This window comes from Carassius gibelio, chromosome A1 (assembly GCF_023724105.1).
Source record: "Carassius gibelio isolate Cgi1373 ecotype wild population from Czech Republic chromosome A1, carGib1.2-hapl.c, whole genome shotgun sequence".
Taxonomy (NCBI): domain Eukaryota; kingdom Metazoa; phylum Chordata; class Actinopteri; order Cypriniformes; family Cyprinidae; genus Carassius; species Carassius gibelio.
Window position 1 is genome coordinate 9,432,621 of NC_068371.1, and position 16,212 is coordinate 9,448,832.

Below are 16,212 nucleotides of genomic sequence, written 5' to 3' on the forward strand. Positions count from 1 at the left end.
CATGTTTTGCTTTGATAAAGATTTGCTGAAATTACACATTTCCATAGAACAGATGGAGAAAATCCACACCAGGATTTACAGGTTTCCTTTTTATTCTGACAGGTGAGGAATCTTGATTTGTTAATTACCTTAAACCTAATTGCCTAGCCCACATGTACTGTAACTGAACTTTGATTTGGTCCAAATCCTTTGCGTCTTACGTATTTAGTTTCACCTGTGCTAGACGAAGCAGTTCAATACAGCATAGTGGCTAAAGTACGTTTGGATCATTTGAGTGTTTTATTTATTCACAACTAGCCCTGTTTTCACCTGTATATTTGCTGTCTTAGTAAGTAGCACTGTAATGCAGTTATTGTGGATGGTGAGTTTTTAACGTCCCATTAATGATCTGAGTAGGAGGTGATGTGTTAAGGATAATGCTGCCAAATGCCAGTATAATGGCAGTAAGGGCTCTGACATTCATGGCAACTGTGCCTGAATATTGTATTTCGTATCTGAATGTTCACTTTGTAGTTCACATGGGGAAATTGTCACCAAAGGACAAACTCGATGCCAAGCTAAGAGGCAAAAGTTCAATTCACTTACAAATGTTTTTCTGTAGCAGTGCTTTTGTGTGGAATGGAAATAATGGTGGAATTGTGCAAACAGCTTTTGCTGCAGAAACATTAAGGTATGTGCTTATAGAGAAACAAACTATTATTATTTGGCGTATAGACTATGACAACCCCATATTGTGAGAAAACGTAATTATTTTCGCAATAATTTGTACGATGTGATCCATACAAAAAAAATGAAGTAATAAGATAATATAAACTAATAAAATAAACCTAATTGTACGAGAGGAAATTGTACAATTTCATATGAATTAACAACTTAACTGGCCAAAACGTAGAACTGTGCATGTTGGCTGTGACAACTAACCCCAGCTTTCCCTCCCAAAGTCAGACAACTATCACTGGCAATTTCTTCATCTCACCACTAGAAAACCAAAAAGATCCTCTGTATTTCTTTCTCAAACACACGCAAATGAAATGAAAGAACAAAACTTTGTCCTATTTGCAACACTGCTTGCATTCAAAGGGCAAGCAGCTCTAATGTATGGTCTCAGATGATGCTAACCCTGAAACAACATACAGACCTACCAAATTTTGCTACAAATGAGATCATATAAAAGTGCATCATATAATAATTTCTGTTGATAGTGTTCATCGTCTGTATGACTATGTCTTTAATTAATTTTCACGAAAATTTCTGCCATATGCACATAAACTGACAGTCACCACTGATAAGCTACTACTAAATATTGTAGAAAATTAATTTTCTGTAAAGCTGCTTTGGAATGATTTGTATCGTAAAAAGCGCTATACAAATAAACTTGAATTGAATTGAATTGAATTGAATTGAATTGAATTGAATTGAATTGAATGTGACAGTAAATAAACAATTGCAGTCATTGAAAATGAACAGACTCAAATTTCTCTAGGGGGCCAAAGAGTTTTACCTTGACACTGGAAGCCTTGCTTGCCGAACCCCCTGCAAAAGAGACGAGACTGTGTGAGAAGAGTACAGCATAGAAACCAAATCAGGATGCATTCCTCTGCGCTCAGCAGGAAGACGCGCAGGCGCGCGCCATATTCCGCAAAATCGCCAAATCCATCTCTAGGAAGATGGTGATGATGGCTTAATCATAACGCGAGGAATTTCTCGTTATAGACAGTTAACATTTATCCGTACTATAACAAGAGAAGAGGCTAAATAAACGTGCTGTAATTGCATAAACATATAAGTACACTGAAATCGGCTGTCTTGTAGAGATGCAGCACTGCGTTGGACTCTTTTCTTTTCCGTCTGCGCTCGGCGTCTTTGTGTTGACACCACTGCGGATGTCTGAGAGCGTTCAAACGCTTTGCTGTTTTTCCTGTCACGAGCATCAAGTGTGTCACCTGTGCCCTTCGCAGCCGTTTACATACGACACCACCTTTGCGTCCTCCACAATACTCACCAGATGAAGTCGGTGCAGTGGCTGCAGAAGGTCGGCTGCTTGAAGAAGCGCGCGATGAACTTGTGGTTCTTCACTTCGTGTACGTTCTTCTGCCTCAGCGCGCCCTGCCTGGCGAAGCCTCGCGCGCCCCCCGCGCCCTCCGCATCCGCTGGGTCGGCCATGATGGGGACAGAATGAATGTAGTGGGTAGAAATCTCCTCGACTTGTAGCCTGCTCCGTTTTACAGGGTCTTGCTCGGCTTTCGCTTCGCTTCCCGGTTGGTCGGCACGCGCGCGCGCACACGCATGCCTCTCCCCAGCTGACTGTGGCGAGCAGCGGTGCTTCAGTGATCCTGTAACCACGCCCCCTTCGTTGAATGACTGTTGTGGTTGAGAGAAATATTTTGGTCGCCGAGCCTAACAGAGAATCTAAAATATTTTCCAAAGAAACTGTCATCAATAGTGTGGCTTATCGAGCGTCAGAGGCACACAGTACTTGTGGATTTGGCGCACTGCAAATGTTTACCATAGTAGCTTTCTGTGGTACGTGGTTATTATGCATCTCTATCATAACATAATAAACGAAAATAACTAGTTCTCATAGTTAGCAATAAATAGTCCTATATTTTACGGTAAAATGCTATAATGATGAGACATGAAATATAAATCTACTTCCATAGGCGGAGTTTGGGGGGTTATCTTTGAGTTTGTATTATCTTTGTAATATTAGGCTAGTGTTTTGAATAAGTACTTTTTGGGCTAAATTTATTATATCTTTATATATTTATTATAGCCCCATATCCTCACGAGTCGCGAATGGTTCTCAACGTGAGAGGACTCTCTTTTAGTTACTTTCCAACTTTAGCAATTTAACAAATATTCGTTGTTTTCTTTAAAAACTTGCAAATAAAAATGCGGTGGACTGAGTCATTTCTGGCTGAACTGGACAGGTGATTTGAAGCGATGCGCCCTTAACAAAAAGTAGTATACTTCAAGTTTATTTTATTAAGTACACTTAAGTAGTTCAAGTATATTTTTAAGTATACTTTATGTAGCAAGTATACAATTATCAGCGTTCTAGTAGTATACTTGTAAGTGTAATGTTTCAATACTCCTTGGGACAAAATTGGCCCACTTTCTAGTATATAAAAGTATACTTTTAAGTATACTTTAAGTATAACAGTAGCAAATTTTGAGCACACAACTAGTTGACCTCTATGTTTGTAGTTTGTACTGCAATAATACTAAAAGTTAACTTATAGGTATACTGATAGTTTACTAATTAAATACTTTGTACTGTACACTTAGAAGTATAGTCTCTGTAAACTAGTTTAGTAGTTTTATACTGCAAGTATACTCATAAGTTTTCTTTAATTGAAATTAACTTTAGATCATATTTTAAGTATACTAATATGTCCCTATTTAGGTTTTAATTTGTATATATTTTGTTATACGAATATCTGAGCATACAAAACATCCCAAGAAAGAATAGGGTATCTGCTTATAAACAACAACAACAACAAAAAATTATTTCAGCTTCATGCATTCTTTTTTTGTTGAAGAAAAGAAATTCACACTTTAACACTTTAATGTGGGTAAGTTTCATAAAAAAAATTATAATAACATTTTGAACAAAAAGCTGAAAAAAGACTATGAACTGGATTCAGAATGATAATCAAAACGTAGATGGAGTCGATCAACACCCCAAAGCTTGACTGTAATTATTATCTCTTCATCGGTCGACATTTTATTCCATAATGTTAGAGTTTTGATGCTGTTTCATGTCAGATGATCGTGGTAGATTACATGTGTTAATATCTGTTGTTTCTTTTTTTGTTCTTCACTTGTCTTTTTTTTTGTGGAAATTCTGTAAAGAAGATGTGTACTAGCACCCTCTACCATATAATAATGAAAACACAGATTCTAAGAGTATACATGGAGACGCCAGCCCGATCAATTGTATTTTTTCTAACGGTGGAAACAACTTAAAATATGCAGTCATTTTTTATCATAAAAGTAAGAGTAATACATCATTCTGAAGGTTAAAGGGTCTAGTTTTATTTGTGTGCACTCACAATATAAACAAAACTTTGTGCTTTTATAAAATAAAGAAAACAAACGCTTTATGGCATCTCTGTCTTGAACAGGAGTGCTTTATGCGCAATGATGAACCTAAACTCAGTGAACTGCCACACAGACATGATAAATTTTTTTTTATAATAATAAATTATATATATTAGCTTTAAATTACTACTTTAAAACGAAATAATTCAAATTGAAAATAGAAACTCTTTCATTGTTTAATCCCTGTATTTCTCCATAAAGGCATATCCAATGAGATGGCAAGTAATTTTTTGCATAACCCGATGGATGTCTAAAATATAAAAATAAGGAAAAGCTTAAAACAGGCCAGATTATAATTTGCGTTTTTATTTTATAATTCTGTACAATAAAAAATAAATAAAACATGCATGGCATATATGTAAAACTTTGTCATATAATTTATTTATTTTTAAATATATGTTTTCCGATTTTTATGTTGCTCTGTTCTGAATACCTTAAAATTTAAAGGTCTTGCTGCAAAGCAATTTTGTCTGATATGTGAATTGTTTATTATCCTAAATTATTATTATTATTATCATTCAGCAAATGCTTTAAAAACCGATTTAAAAATACTTTATTGCATTCCAGACGCTGTTTAAGTTCTTTTCACTATACATTTTATGGGTACCTTGAATGTAAAATATTGTCATGAATTTGTTGTAGTTCCATTTGTAACACTCAACAATTAATTGTTGCTGGCTAACCCGATCTCATGATGAAATATAGCACTATTTTCTGCTTTCTATTTGGCATAATATGTATATGCAGAAATTGACTTTGGCATTCAAAAGACTGATAAATTCATAATTAATGGCATGGCTGGTTCAGTCGACAGAAATGCGGGACACACGGGCCTATAATAACTGCTGAAAAGTGTGTGTGGCCTATCTCAGGTCAGTCTAAGTCCTCATGGTATGCATAGTCATCTTAAAGTTTCTGAAGAGTAATAGCTGATGCTATAGCACATTTCACAAGATCCACTTCAGCTGTCACTAGCCGAGGGTGAATAAGCCTTGCGTATGTGCTTTAACTAAATACTGCATCATGCTCCACACTCAAGGCCACCCTTATGAAAAATAATTTTATTCAAGTGCGCTATTAGTATACTTCTTCTAAAATAGGAAAGTATGCTTTAAATTAACTTTTTATGTACTTCTCAGAAATGGGCTTTATGTACTCCTCATAAATATACTTAAAATTACATTTAGGTATACTTGGCTTATACTTACAAAAGTCTAAATATATTTGAAACTCCACCTATGTCTCCTTATCTGTTCGATTAAGTCAGGGTCTCCAACCTCGGTCATGGAGTGTCCTGCAGGGTTTATCTCCAAGCCTCCAACCCTATTCAAACACATCCGAACCAGCTAATCAAGATCTTTTATGGAACTTGAAACTCCTAGGCAGGTGTGTTGTGGCAAGTTGGAGCTAAATTCTGCATTCCATTTTTATCCAGTGCACAGTAGAAACAGCTTCAGTATTTTGTCTGAAAACCAGCTGTTTCTAATTGTTTTAAGCATATTTGTAGCTCATACAATATAGAGCATGCAACACCAGGGAGTTTGACTCCTATAATTTGTGATTTGACAAAGTGTAAACCTTAAAACGTTGAATAAAAGCTTCTGCTAAATGCATAAATGTAAACATGCTTTATAAAAACGTGTATCCCAAAAACTGTGTAATCTTACATCAAATACAAAAAGCACTGTTGTTCTTTAGTCATGATGAAACCTCAAGAAATCTTATACTTTATTCAGAGACCAGTCTTGTTTGAAAGGGCTCTCCAAATGGATTAGACTGTGTGGCAATTCTGAGAAGCCCTTAAAGACATCTCAAGTATCTATATATATCTATATATATATATATATTACAGTTAGTGAGAACTTGTTTCAGAAAAAAAATGGCACTCAAACCTGTAATTTTCTCATTTCTTAATAACAGTAGCAAATTGCTCTGTGTGCATGTGTATACAAATAACCTCATATGTGTAGAAGGAGTGGTAACGTTTAGTTTCTGTGGAAGACTATTTGCATTCTTGAGAACATTTGATCTTTGCTTGGCTTTTAAACTGATGACTTAGTAGTTTTCAGATCATTTTTCCTTGCACTTTTAAAGTTTCTTTTGAAGGAGTAGGGGAAACACCCCCCCCCCCCCCCCCAGTTATATTTCCTGCAGCTTTAAATGCAAACAGTGTGGTTAACACCCAGTGGTCTATGATCTGAACTGATTCAAACCCCATTAATGGTGACCCATGAATAAGACTTCACTAAAATCACCACTGAGAAAGAGACTTAACTCCAGGCACCACCAAGGGGACTGTCCTTGCAATTACCATTCAAGAGCAAAGCATAAAATGTCTAAATAAGGAACATTTCAGGCCTGCTACTCCTTCTTTTTTTCCCCCTTTAATTTACATCAATTCATCCATTTAGCAGATGCTTTGCCACAACATAAGAGATTAATTCCCGGAGACCGGTTAGTTGTCAAACTGGGCTGTGGTATTGAAACAAAGGTCAGATTACACACCAAAACAATAATATTAATATATATCAATAAATAATAATTCAGTTGATGAGGCTTTTCCTTACATCACCCAACCTGGCATCATTGTTTAATGTTATCTGAGTCTGAGATACTCTGCTTGTGATGGCCATCTGTAGAATGTTCTTCCAAGAAATAAAATGCTCAAGCAGTATGTACACTAAACCACTAAGGGTCACTGGTGAGTTTATTGATAAGGACATAGTCTGTTATTGCATTATTATAACAATATTTAGATATTATATGCAATATTTAGTCAAAGGTTACAATTTATTCTTTGACAACAATATGCATGCCCCTCACCATTCACCACTATACCAAAACCTTTTTCTTTGAATCACTTGCATTTTCAACAAAAGCATTTGATACAGTCATCCACCATCTGTTGAGCTCCACAATGACACAAATCATTGCACAAAATTACATGCTTGGTTTTTTGGTTTCATTGGGAACAGGCAGGTTATATTGTGTGAACATTAATAACAGGTAAATAACAGGTAAAAAACTAAACAAGCAAAAAAAAAAAAAAAAAAAAAAAAAAACATCCTGATGTGGCCTTCACCACCTCACCAGTATTTTGACTCATCAGTTACAAACTCACAGTTTGAAATTACATACCTTCATTTTAAATTAACAATCTTAATCATCCAACAGGTGGCGCCAAAGGCAAAAATACTACTCAAAAGTTGTCAGTATAATGAAGTGAAGTGACATTCAGCCAAGTATGGTGACCCATACTCAGAATTTGTGCTCTGCATTTAACCCATCCAAAGTGCACACACACGGAGAAGTGGGCAGCCATTTATGCTGCAGCACCCAGGGAGCAGTAACTTGCTCAAGGGCACCTCAGTCATGGTATTGCCAGCCCGAGACTCAAACCCACAACCCTAGGGTTGGGAGTCAAACTCTCTAACCACTAGGCCATGACTTCCCCTTAATCACGACTTTAATGTGATTTCTGGAAATAGAGATTTAAAAACAAATAGTTTAAAATACTATCAAGACTATCAAAATAGATCTAAAAGCTTTAAAATGACTGTGCAATGTAAACACTGTTTAACTTAAAAACTTTTTTTGCCATGTCAAATATTTTATTGACGTATTAGGCTTATTTCAAAACATATTGAAAAAAAAAACCAAATAAACTAATAAGTAAATAAACTAATATAAAATGTTTAATTCATAACCTAGAAAAATGAGACAATTTGATAGAACGTTACAGCAGCTTTAAATTATTTATTTATCATTATACATCATTATGTGCTATGTACGTATTTTTTAGACAGCAAAGCCATATAGCCAAAGAGAGAAAGAGAAAGCCAAAGAGAGAAATCTACAATATAGAAACAACATGCTAAGAACAAAAGAATAAGTCTAAAATAATATGACATGAACAAAATAAAGTCATCAGAAATTCTATTATATATTTCTATATGTTTTATTGTAAAGGCTCATTGTCACATACATTAGTATTTGATTCAGTTTAATGGTATTTACTTAAATAATAGAAAATGGCTGAACTTATGTGAAATGATGATACTGGAGATTAACAGTTTGTCATTACAGATAACTTCGTATTGTCACAGCTCACATTACACAAACATATTCTACTAACAGCACAAGGCCTGGGATGTTAATATTTGTTGTGCTAATATTGTACCTCAAACCATATGCATTCTCAGTTGTGTTATTGTTCTGAACACATCATGTCAAATAGTCTAAGTAACAATGGTTTCAATTGGTTGCTGAGACAACATTTCTCATTTTCATTTAAAGGTTCGACTCTACTAAAGCATAAAAATACCATAATATGTTTGCAGATATTTCAGAAACATGCTAATTTAACATACTGTACAGTATGTGTTTATCTGAAAAACAATGCTACAGTCAGTTATTCTCCTTTGAAAATGTCTGGAATGCTGGTCTCTGTTTTGGTCTGTGAAACCAGCCCACTGCCAGCTTACTGAGTTGAATTTCGGCACCCCGGGTTGCCAGTTGGTGGGAAGCACAGTGTATTTCATTTCAGTCATAGGAGCTGACAAAAATGATAGGGTCAGAGCGTTTGTTTTTGTTGGTTGTTTGACGTGTTTGTCATGGGCGGGCCTTGGCCAGTGAAAGCTGGCATGAAGTCCAGACCTTTAGCTATCAGTCTAAAGGTTGATTTATACTTCTGCATTGGACCTACGCCATGGCCTTTATGCCGTAGGCTATGAATCAGTTTTTTTATTGATACTTCTGTGTCGTTGTCCACATTGACATGCAGTACAGAATCAAACTGCTAGAATGCAGTGTTCACAGTGATGTTGCTGGTGTAACCTGCAGTATCATGACTAAAGCCAAAGAAGAAGCGGCTCGTCAGAGAAGCATTATAGCCGTGACGGCGGCAAATAAATATCAAATCATTAAATCATTATTTAAAACTACATAAAGGAGACTACCACGGAACATGAGAAGATGACATTATTTCAATCTCCTCAAAGACTTGTACCATGGCTATTGATGTATAATGCTGTGTGGTATAATAAATGATAAGTCTATGCTTTGTTTTATTTTATATAAGAAGGTGTAATATTAAAATATCTTAAAGTGCACATAAACACACACAAAACTCAATCACATATGGGGGGGGGTTTGAGGGTTCTAGCAGACCAATATCAGCGCTTGCTGTCTGTGTAGAATTGATGAGCTGTTACACTTCTGGAGAGGTGCACATCAGGTTATGTCTAATCTCAGCCTCAGATGTCATGCCCACGGACTGTTGGCTAAACGTCTGATGCATATGGGACACAAAAGTGGAAACACTTCAGGAATGTCAAAGTTTTTCAAAAGTATGTGAAATATTTAAAGTTCGGGGCATAGAACCTTAAAAATATGTCAGAGAGTTTTACAGAATCTGTTATTATTGCAACATTTCCAAGGCGCGAAACATGACGATTAAAGAAACAAACTGTGATTGGCTGTTGGACATGTCCGTCAAACGGCCTCATGGGCGGGCCTTGGCCAATGAAAGCCTGCCATGAATTCCAGACCTTCGGCCTGGCTATGTTAGACTAGGTTATGCCGTACTACACATAACCTATGGAGTTGGTTCAATGCAGAAGTTTAAATTGGGCTTTAAAGGTCTGGCTATGCAAGACCAAGTCTGAGGAGGAAGGACCAGGTGAAAAAAATCCCACTTCAATATTTTAAATTTGGAATTCAATATGTAGTTCAACCATTCATTGTCAAGCCTACGTACAGCACCTTTAAGTTTTTTCAATTAAAGGTACAGGTTGTAGGACCTGCCACGAGAGGGCACACTACCAAAACAATAATAATCGCGTGGTTTTGATGACGCTAAGAAATAGCGTGGAATGATGGGATTTGTTGTCTTCTTCCCAACCGCTGACGGCCCTCAGTCAGACGGAAAGATAAATCATGGATTCAACAGATGTTTTATAATGTTGTGTTTGATGTCATCATTTTATTATATGGAATTAGACCCGAGTAATGGAAGTTTTACAACTAAATGTTTAGTCATAGATGTTAGAATATTTGTCCAATTTGATCGTGTTATAACAGCACAGTTTCAAGTGTTCAAATCAATAATAATAAATGTTATTTTTAACTAACCAATATCTTTTGCAATAATGATTGATTAATATTTCTGTAAATAAAAACTGTATTTATTTACATTGTTTAACTTGTCAGGTGAAATGAGCAGGGTAAATAAAGCAGTAAATAACCAAATGCAATAACACTGCACCTACATAAACTTTAGTCATTGAAACACAAAAATTGGGCATACATAGCAAACGAGTTCAACGATTTGCGCGAGTAGATTACAAACAAAGTCAATGCAAAGACGTGATCAGACTATGGATCAAACGTGTCATGCGCGGATCTAGAGACGAGATGCCCTGTGTTTGTATGTATGCCCCATAATACTAATCTTGTTGATCGTTATAATAGCATAAGTGGGAGCTGTCCTTGTCGACAGAACCAGCGGCAGACGGTAAACAGTAATTATGTTCCATTATGTTCCACACCACTTCCGCATTTGTTCGCGACACTGTTGTTATGTGGTTTCTACGTCAGAAAAGGTGGAAACAAAGGGTAACTAACGTCATTGACAGGCGACTGCACTGCCCCGTGTCACTGTTTAGAATGGGAATTAGTTGAAAACATTACAGATATTGTAAGTAATCAGCTGGACAAAATATATAACACTAGCCTAGTGGTTTTTGGATATTTTATTGCAAATATCTTACAAATTGTACTTTTAAGTTTCAGCTTTATTTTAATGAACATATTTAGTTTTGTTTTTAAGTTAATGATAACACTGTACAGTAGGCCTACAAATAAAAGAAAATCAGAAAATGCATCATAAAGACATTGAGTTTTGATATTTGGGCTAGTCTTGCTTCATCATTCATCTTTTTGTAGGGCAGCTTTCAGGTTGCTCCAGAACTCTCTTCTCTTTTCCTCGTCTTCGGGCCACTCCAGATACGTCCTGGAGTTCATAATCTTCCGTAGCTTGCAGAAACGTTTGGGAATGGTCTCCTTCTCGATTGGCTCAAGGAGAACCAGGACGGCAGAGTCATTGTGTTCATCGACTATGCGGAAATGTGAGAAGTCCAGCTCATAGCGGCACCATTCGCTGGTAACAAAGTGCTCAGACAGAACAAAAAGAGTCCGATGGCTTTTTTCAATCGAGTCGATGATGTTGTCCACGATCCAGCGGCCCGGCTGGAAGTCCCGTTTGTGCAAACACAAGGCAAATGGAGGATGAGCGCTCTCCAGCTCTGGAACAAGGATCTCCTCGACCCACTCAGCATCATGTTGACTGTAGGATACAAAAGCGTCGTAGCGGAGCTCTTCGGCCAGTCGACCAACTGCAGGTTTTCGTTTCGCTTGAATCCATGCTTTGGTCATCTGCAGGTACCATATAATGTGAAACTTATAGCAGGTGACAACAATTAGTCCAAGGACTATTATGATCAATGAACAAAGCACTAAGACAGCAGGGATCATGTAACACTCGAAAACTGACAAACTGACACTGTCAACAGCATCACCTCTGAGAGTGAATGGAGTGTCACACACATAATTGTGAAGACCATCCCTTATCGTGATGAAATGGTTAACATCATGTCTGAAGAAAGATACAAACTCACAGGAGCATACAAAATTATTGTTACTCGCTTCTAAATATTTTAAGGATTTAAATCTCCTCAAATCACTGCCATTAAACATTCGCAAGGCGTTCCTTTGGATAAGCAGGTTCTGCAGCCTTGGAAATAATTCCCCATGTGGCAGTTTCATAAATCGGTTGCCTGTCAGTATAAGCATAGTAAGTTGGGGAAATCTTTGGTTGAATACCATCAGATCATTTTCACTGAGATCCAGGGCCGTCAAGCTAGAAGGCAGGCAAGGGGTCATCTTTCGTAGCTTTGTGCTGGAAAGATTCAGAAACCTGAGAGTCGCTGGCCAGCTACAGCTTTCTGGCATAGAAACAAAACTATTATGACTTAAATCTAAATATGTGAGACTCTTAAGCTTAGTGGCCAATCGAGACATCAGTCCAAGAGATTTTAAAATGTTCTGGCTCACATTAAGAGTGTTGAGGTTTTGATATGCACCATAATCTGTATATAAGGTAGGTTCAATTGTCAGGTCTGAAAGGAGATTCTGGCTAAGGTCCAAATATTCAAGATTTTTTAACAGTGGGGTAGTTTGCCGTGGAATAACAAACACTGTGCCATTAATAACGGACACCTTATGGAGATGCACCAGTAGAAATCCTAACTGCATCATGCTACTAAACTTAAAAAAACCTTGGATCTCGAGATTACGTATGTAGGCTGTATGCAAGTTTTCATAATGTGTATACGAAGCTTTTTGCCACCACCCTTGGCCAATCAAATGCACATTTTCAAGACCAATATATGACAAAGAAGAACCATCCATGACCATTAATAAAGAGGTCATTGCTTCATCAGTTGTGGTGCTATTTTGGAAACTCAAGTTTTTAGTTCCACCTTCTCTTGCCGCTTTAAAGGGTTCTGTCGAAATGTTTGTTTTGAGTACAGCATCATTGATTATCAGCAGAGTTTCAGGGTGGGAGACATCTTGAAGAACCTCAGAGACTAATTCTGGATCATTCTGAAATAGATTCTGAAGGTTTAAAGAGACTAAACCAATGGGACGGGCTGCCTTTAAACTCCCATTCTCATACGACTTCAGATTACTGGCAATGAACGTCATCTCGTCCAGATGAGTGAGCCCATCTAAGCCATTTTTGTATACCTCCCTCAGTGAAGGACTACCAACTCGCAGTGTCCTTAGGTTAAGGAGAGACTGGAAGATTGGAGCAGGTCCCAAGGTGGTATATGGGTTTCCTGCCAGATTCAGTTGTTGAAGAGAGTTTAGCTCGTGGAACCAAGAAGAAGACAGATTTTTCAGGATGTTTAAAGACAGATCAAGAACTTCCAGCTTATGTTGAGATTTAAAAGCATCTTTGTGAATAAACTTGAGCTTGTTCTTATGCAAGTTTAGAGTTTTCAGCTCACTGTATGGGCTGAGATCATTCATGTGTATAGATTTAATTTGATTGAAAGACAGGTCAAGGCCAAGGGCATTCGCTGGAACTTTTGGGACCTGTTGGAGATGATTTGATGAACAATTGCAGAAAAATTGCTGGTCACAAACACATGTCCTGGAGTAGTGAAAGCCTTGTGCCAAAATTAATATAAAAATAGTTATAGACTCCTCCGTTCCCAAGAGTCGCATCCTGTAAAAAAATTAATTAAATGAATGATTTTATTCAGTAAGTATGCATTAAAAACTAATCAAAAGTCATAGTTTTTACTTGAATTTTGCACTGCATGGTGTGATTTATTGGAAATGCCCATAAAATTAATGGATAATGTCTTATAAAAACATTATTTCAATTAAAGACTGTTCATTCCAACGTTCTATTCATCAAAGAATCCTGAAATTTTTGAATTTCTGAAACTTTATCATAGTTTCCACAAACATTATTAAGCAGCACAATTGTTTTCAACACTGACACCAATAAGAATGGTTTTGTGAGCAATAAATCAGCTTATTAGAATCATTTCTGGAAAATGTGACATTGGAGTATTGTCTACTGAAAATTCAGCTTGGCCATCACAGACAAAAACGTAGCAAAACCAAAAGGAGAAACATAAAACAGAAGTTCTCAATTTCTGATCCAAAAACTGTCAGTCAATCAATGCACATTATACCACATTTTGTACAATCGCAAGTTTATGGTTGCAGTCTTAAAACATGTTGCATATTAAAGTACTACCAGTCTAGCATTTTTCAAGACAGAAAAAGTTAAATTTGATTACCTGCCCACCATTATTGTGTCTGATACTCTACTGTATGCAAACTGCAGGTTGCCAGTTGTCATAATAGGCGAAAACAAAAAGAAATCAAACATGCTATGTGAGTCACAGGAGGAAGTAAAACTCAATAGCCTGATTGAAACTTTCAAAATTGTCTGTTTTAACAGGAACAGAAATTTTAGGGCACCATCCAGTCTCAGAGCATGTGTAAACATATTTACAAGCTACCAGCTTAATATGGCTGTTGGGTAATAATTTTCAAAGGTTCAATAGTACACAACTCTATTACTTGAGTGAAAATACAGATACTGGACAAAGATTACTCCATTAAAAGTGAAGGTTGTAAAGACAGATTTTTACTTCAGTAAAAGTACAGAAATACTTGCTTTTAAAAGTACTTAAGTAATAAATTAAATGTCATTTTTATGTCAATGCACTGTTTTATTATTGTTAATACTTGCAATACCTTATGCCTCTGAATCAATGTACAATAGATTACATCAATTGAATACACAGACTAGCTTGCAGTATCTTTGAAATGAAGAGCTTTTAGAATGTTAAAAACCTATATAAACCAAAAAGTGAGCTGACCAAAAAAAATCTATATATTTAAAAGATATATTTAACATCCTATAAATAATCACTTTTGTGGGGTTACGTGAAGTGATTTCCTAGCATTGCACACTGCCTAGTTGCTTCTGTGGGGGTGGGAGCAACTAGTCAGTGTTCAAAAAATTCAAGGAAATCACGTAACCCTACAAAAGTGATTACTTAAAGGCTGTCTAAAAAAACTTTTAGAGAAGAAACAAATCACCCACTGACTTGCAAAGCTGCTGTAGTAACGACTTTCTACTTGGAGGACTTTGATAAAAATGTAGTGGTATAACAAGTAAGATATTTCTCTTTCAATCATAGTGAAGTTAAAGTCCCAAGTTTCCAGGAAAAAAAATACTCAAGCAAACTACATATACTCAGAAAGTGTACTTAGGTACAGCAATCAAGTAAATGTACTTACTGTCCACCTCTGATCATTTTTCATACTGTTTCAAATGTCTTACATGGCTTTTATGCAAATAGTTTTGTGACTATTTCGGATATGTTTGTTTTTGCTTCACTAACAACTGCATTAGAATAAAGGATTTGAAAAGAGGAAGTTAGCCTTTTCAAGTAAGGCGTGCTTTTACTTTACCACCATAGCATTAAACATCTCTTGTGGTTTTGCAGGGTACACCCAGTGCTCTTCATAACCAGCTTTAATTCAAGACATTGAAATGTACATTAAAAGTATATAAAAGTAAGACTAGAGTCCTGTGGTGAAATACTGAGATCCTCATGTTTAAGAATATATTAGAGATGTGATCTGACTTGATAGGTTGGCATATATCTTTATAACAGTTTTTTTGCGTTGTTATGACAGGATATTAAATGTCAAAAGCCTTCTATGTTTGATTTTAGCAGTTGTTCTGTTGAAAGACAATCTAAAATTGCAAGAGGACTCCTCCCTTTTGTCACCGGTAAGTGTAAGGTGAAAAGAGGCACAAGCCTATATCAGACAAACACATTTCAAATTTCTTATGTGGCTACTTTCCTAATATTGATCCAGTTGATTTGAACTGCTAATGGCACAACATATAACCATCAAAACCCTCTTGGATTGTTAAAACAGAATAAAGAAATTCCTTATTTTGGCATAAAATATTACTTTTGAACCTGCTTTACTCTAAATGGTCAGAAAGTCTAGTTTATTGCTAAAAATTAAATATTTTCAATGTGTATAATATTGTACGGGTCATTGGTATTTTTAGAAATGTTTGCAAGTATAATGGAAATGCCACAATATGTACAATATTGCCACCTTAATCCATCTAGCTGTCTGTCTGTCTGTCTGTCTATCTATCTATCTATCTATCTATCTATCTATCTATCTATCTATCTATCTATCTATCTATCTATCTATCTATCTATGACAGAGACAGCTCTTCTGGATTGATGCACCAACAGAACTGTCAGGATGGATGAAACATTTAAACAGCTACACATTACAATGACGCAGAAATGTAAGATCCTTAAGAATCTGTCAGATTGTTGCATAAATAAAAAAAACAACCTCGCGCACGTCACTTGTATCTAAATGTGTCATTTTTCCACCCCCATTTATTCCCTTTTCCAGTTTGTTCTTGCCACATATGGTGTTCTTGTGCTCACAGCTGCTGTCTACATGCTGAGACGCAGC

At 36.3% G+C, this 16,212-nt stretch overlaps 2 protein-coding genes across 3 annotated transcripts in view; both read right to left on the reverse strand.

The window, feature by feature from the left end:
* Positions 1 to 2,314, reverse strand: part of LOC127985525 (protein kinase C beta type-like) — a 41,179-nt gene extending 38,865 nt beyond the window's left edge. Inside the window, exons 1-2 of one of the 2 annotated variants that reach the window (XM_052587638.1) lie at positions 2,003 to 2,314; positions 1,502 to 1,533 (exon numbers count right to left, since the gene is read on the reverse strand). In XM_052587638.1, the coding sequence (XP_052443598.1) occupies positions 1,502 to 1,533; positions 2,003 to 2,163 (193 nt within the window). In that variant the 5' untranslated portion in view covers positions 2,164 to 2,314. The remainder of the gene's footprint in view (positions 1 to 1,501; positions 1,534 to 2,002) is intronic. The other variant, XM_052587589.1, reaches the window with a different exon arrangement.
* Positions 2,315 to 10,841: 8,527 nt separating this feature from the next.
* LOC127985733 (toll-like receptor 2 type-2) lies at positions 10,842 to 15,054 on the reverse strand. Its single transcript, XM_052587879.1, has 2 exons — positions 13,983 to 15,054; positions 10,842 to 13,396 (listed from the first exon to the last, which is right to left on the reverse strand). Exons 1-2 carry the CDS (start codon positions 14,192 to 14,194, stop codon positions 11,032 to 11,034), a joined length of 2,577 nt encoding a protein of 858 aa, XP_052443839.1. The 5' UTR covers positions 14,195 to 15,054; the 3' UTR covers positions 10,842 to 11,031.
* Positions 15,055 to 16,212: the final 1,158 nt, after the last annotated feature.

Coding starts and splice junctions, on each gene's coding strand:
- LOC127985733 (XM_052587879.1), bottom strand. CDS start 14,194: ATGTTTACACATGCTCTGAGACTGGATGGTGCCCTAAAATTTCTGTTC. Junction 13,397..13,982: donor GACACAATAATGGTGGGCAG/GTAATCAAATTT, acceptor ATTTTTTTACAG/GATGCGACTCTTGGGAACGG.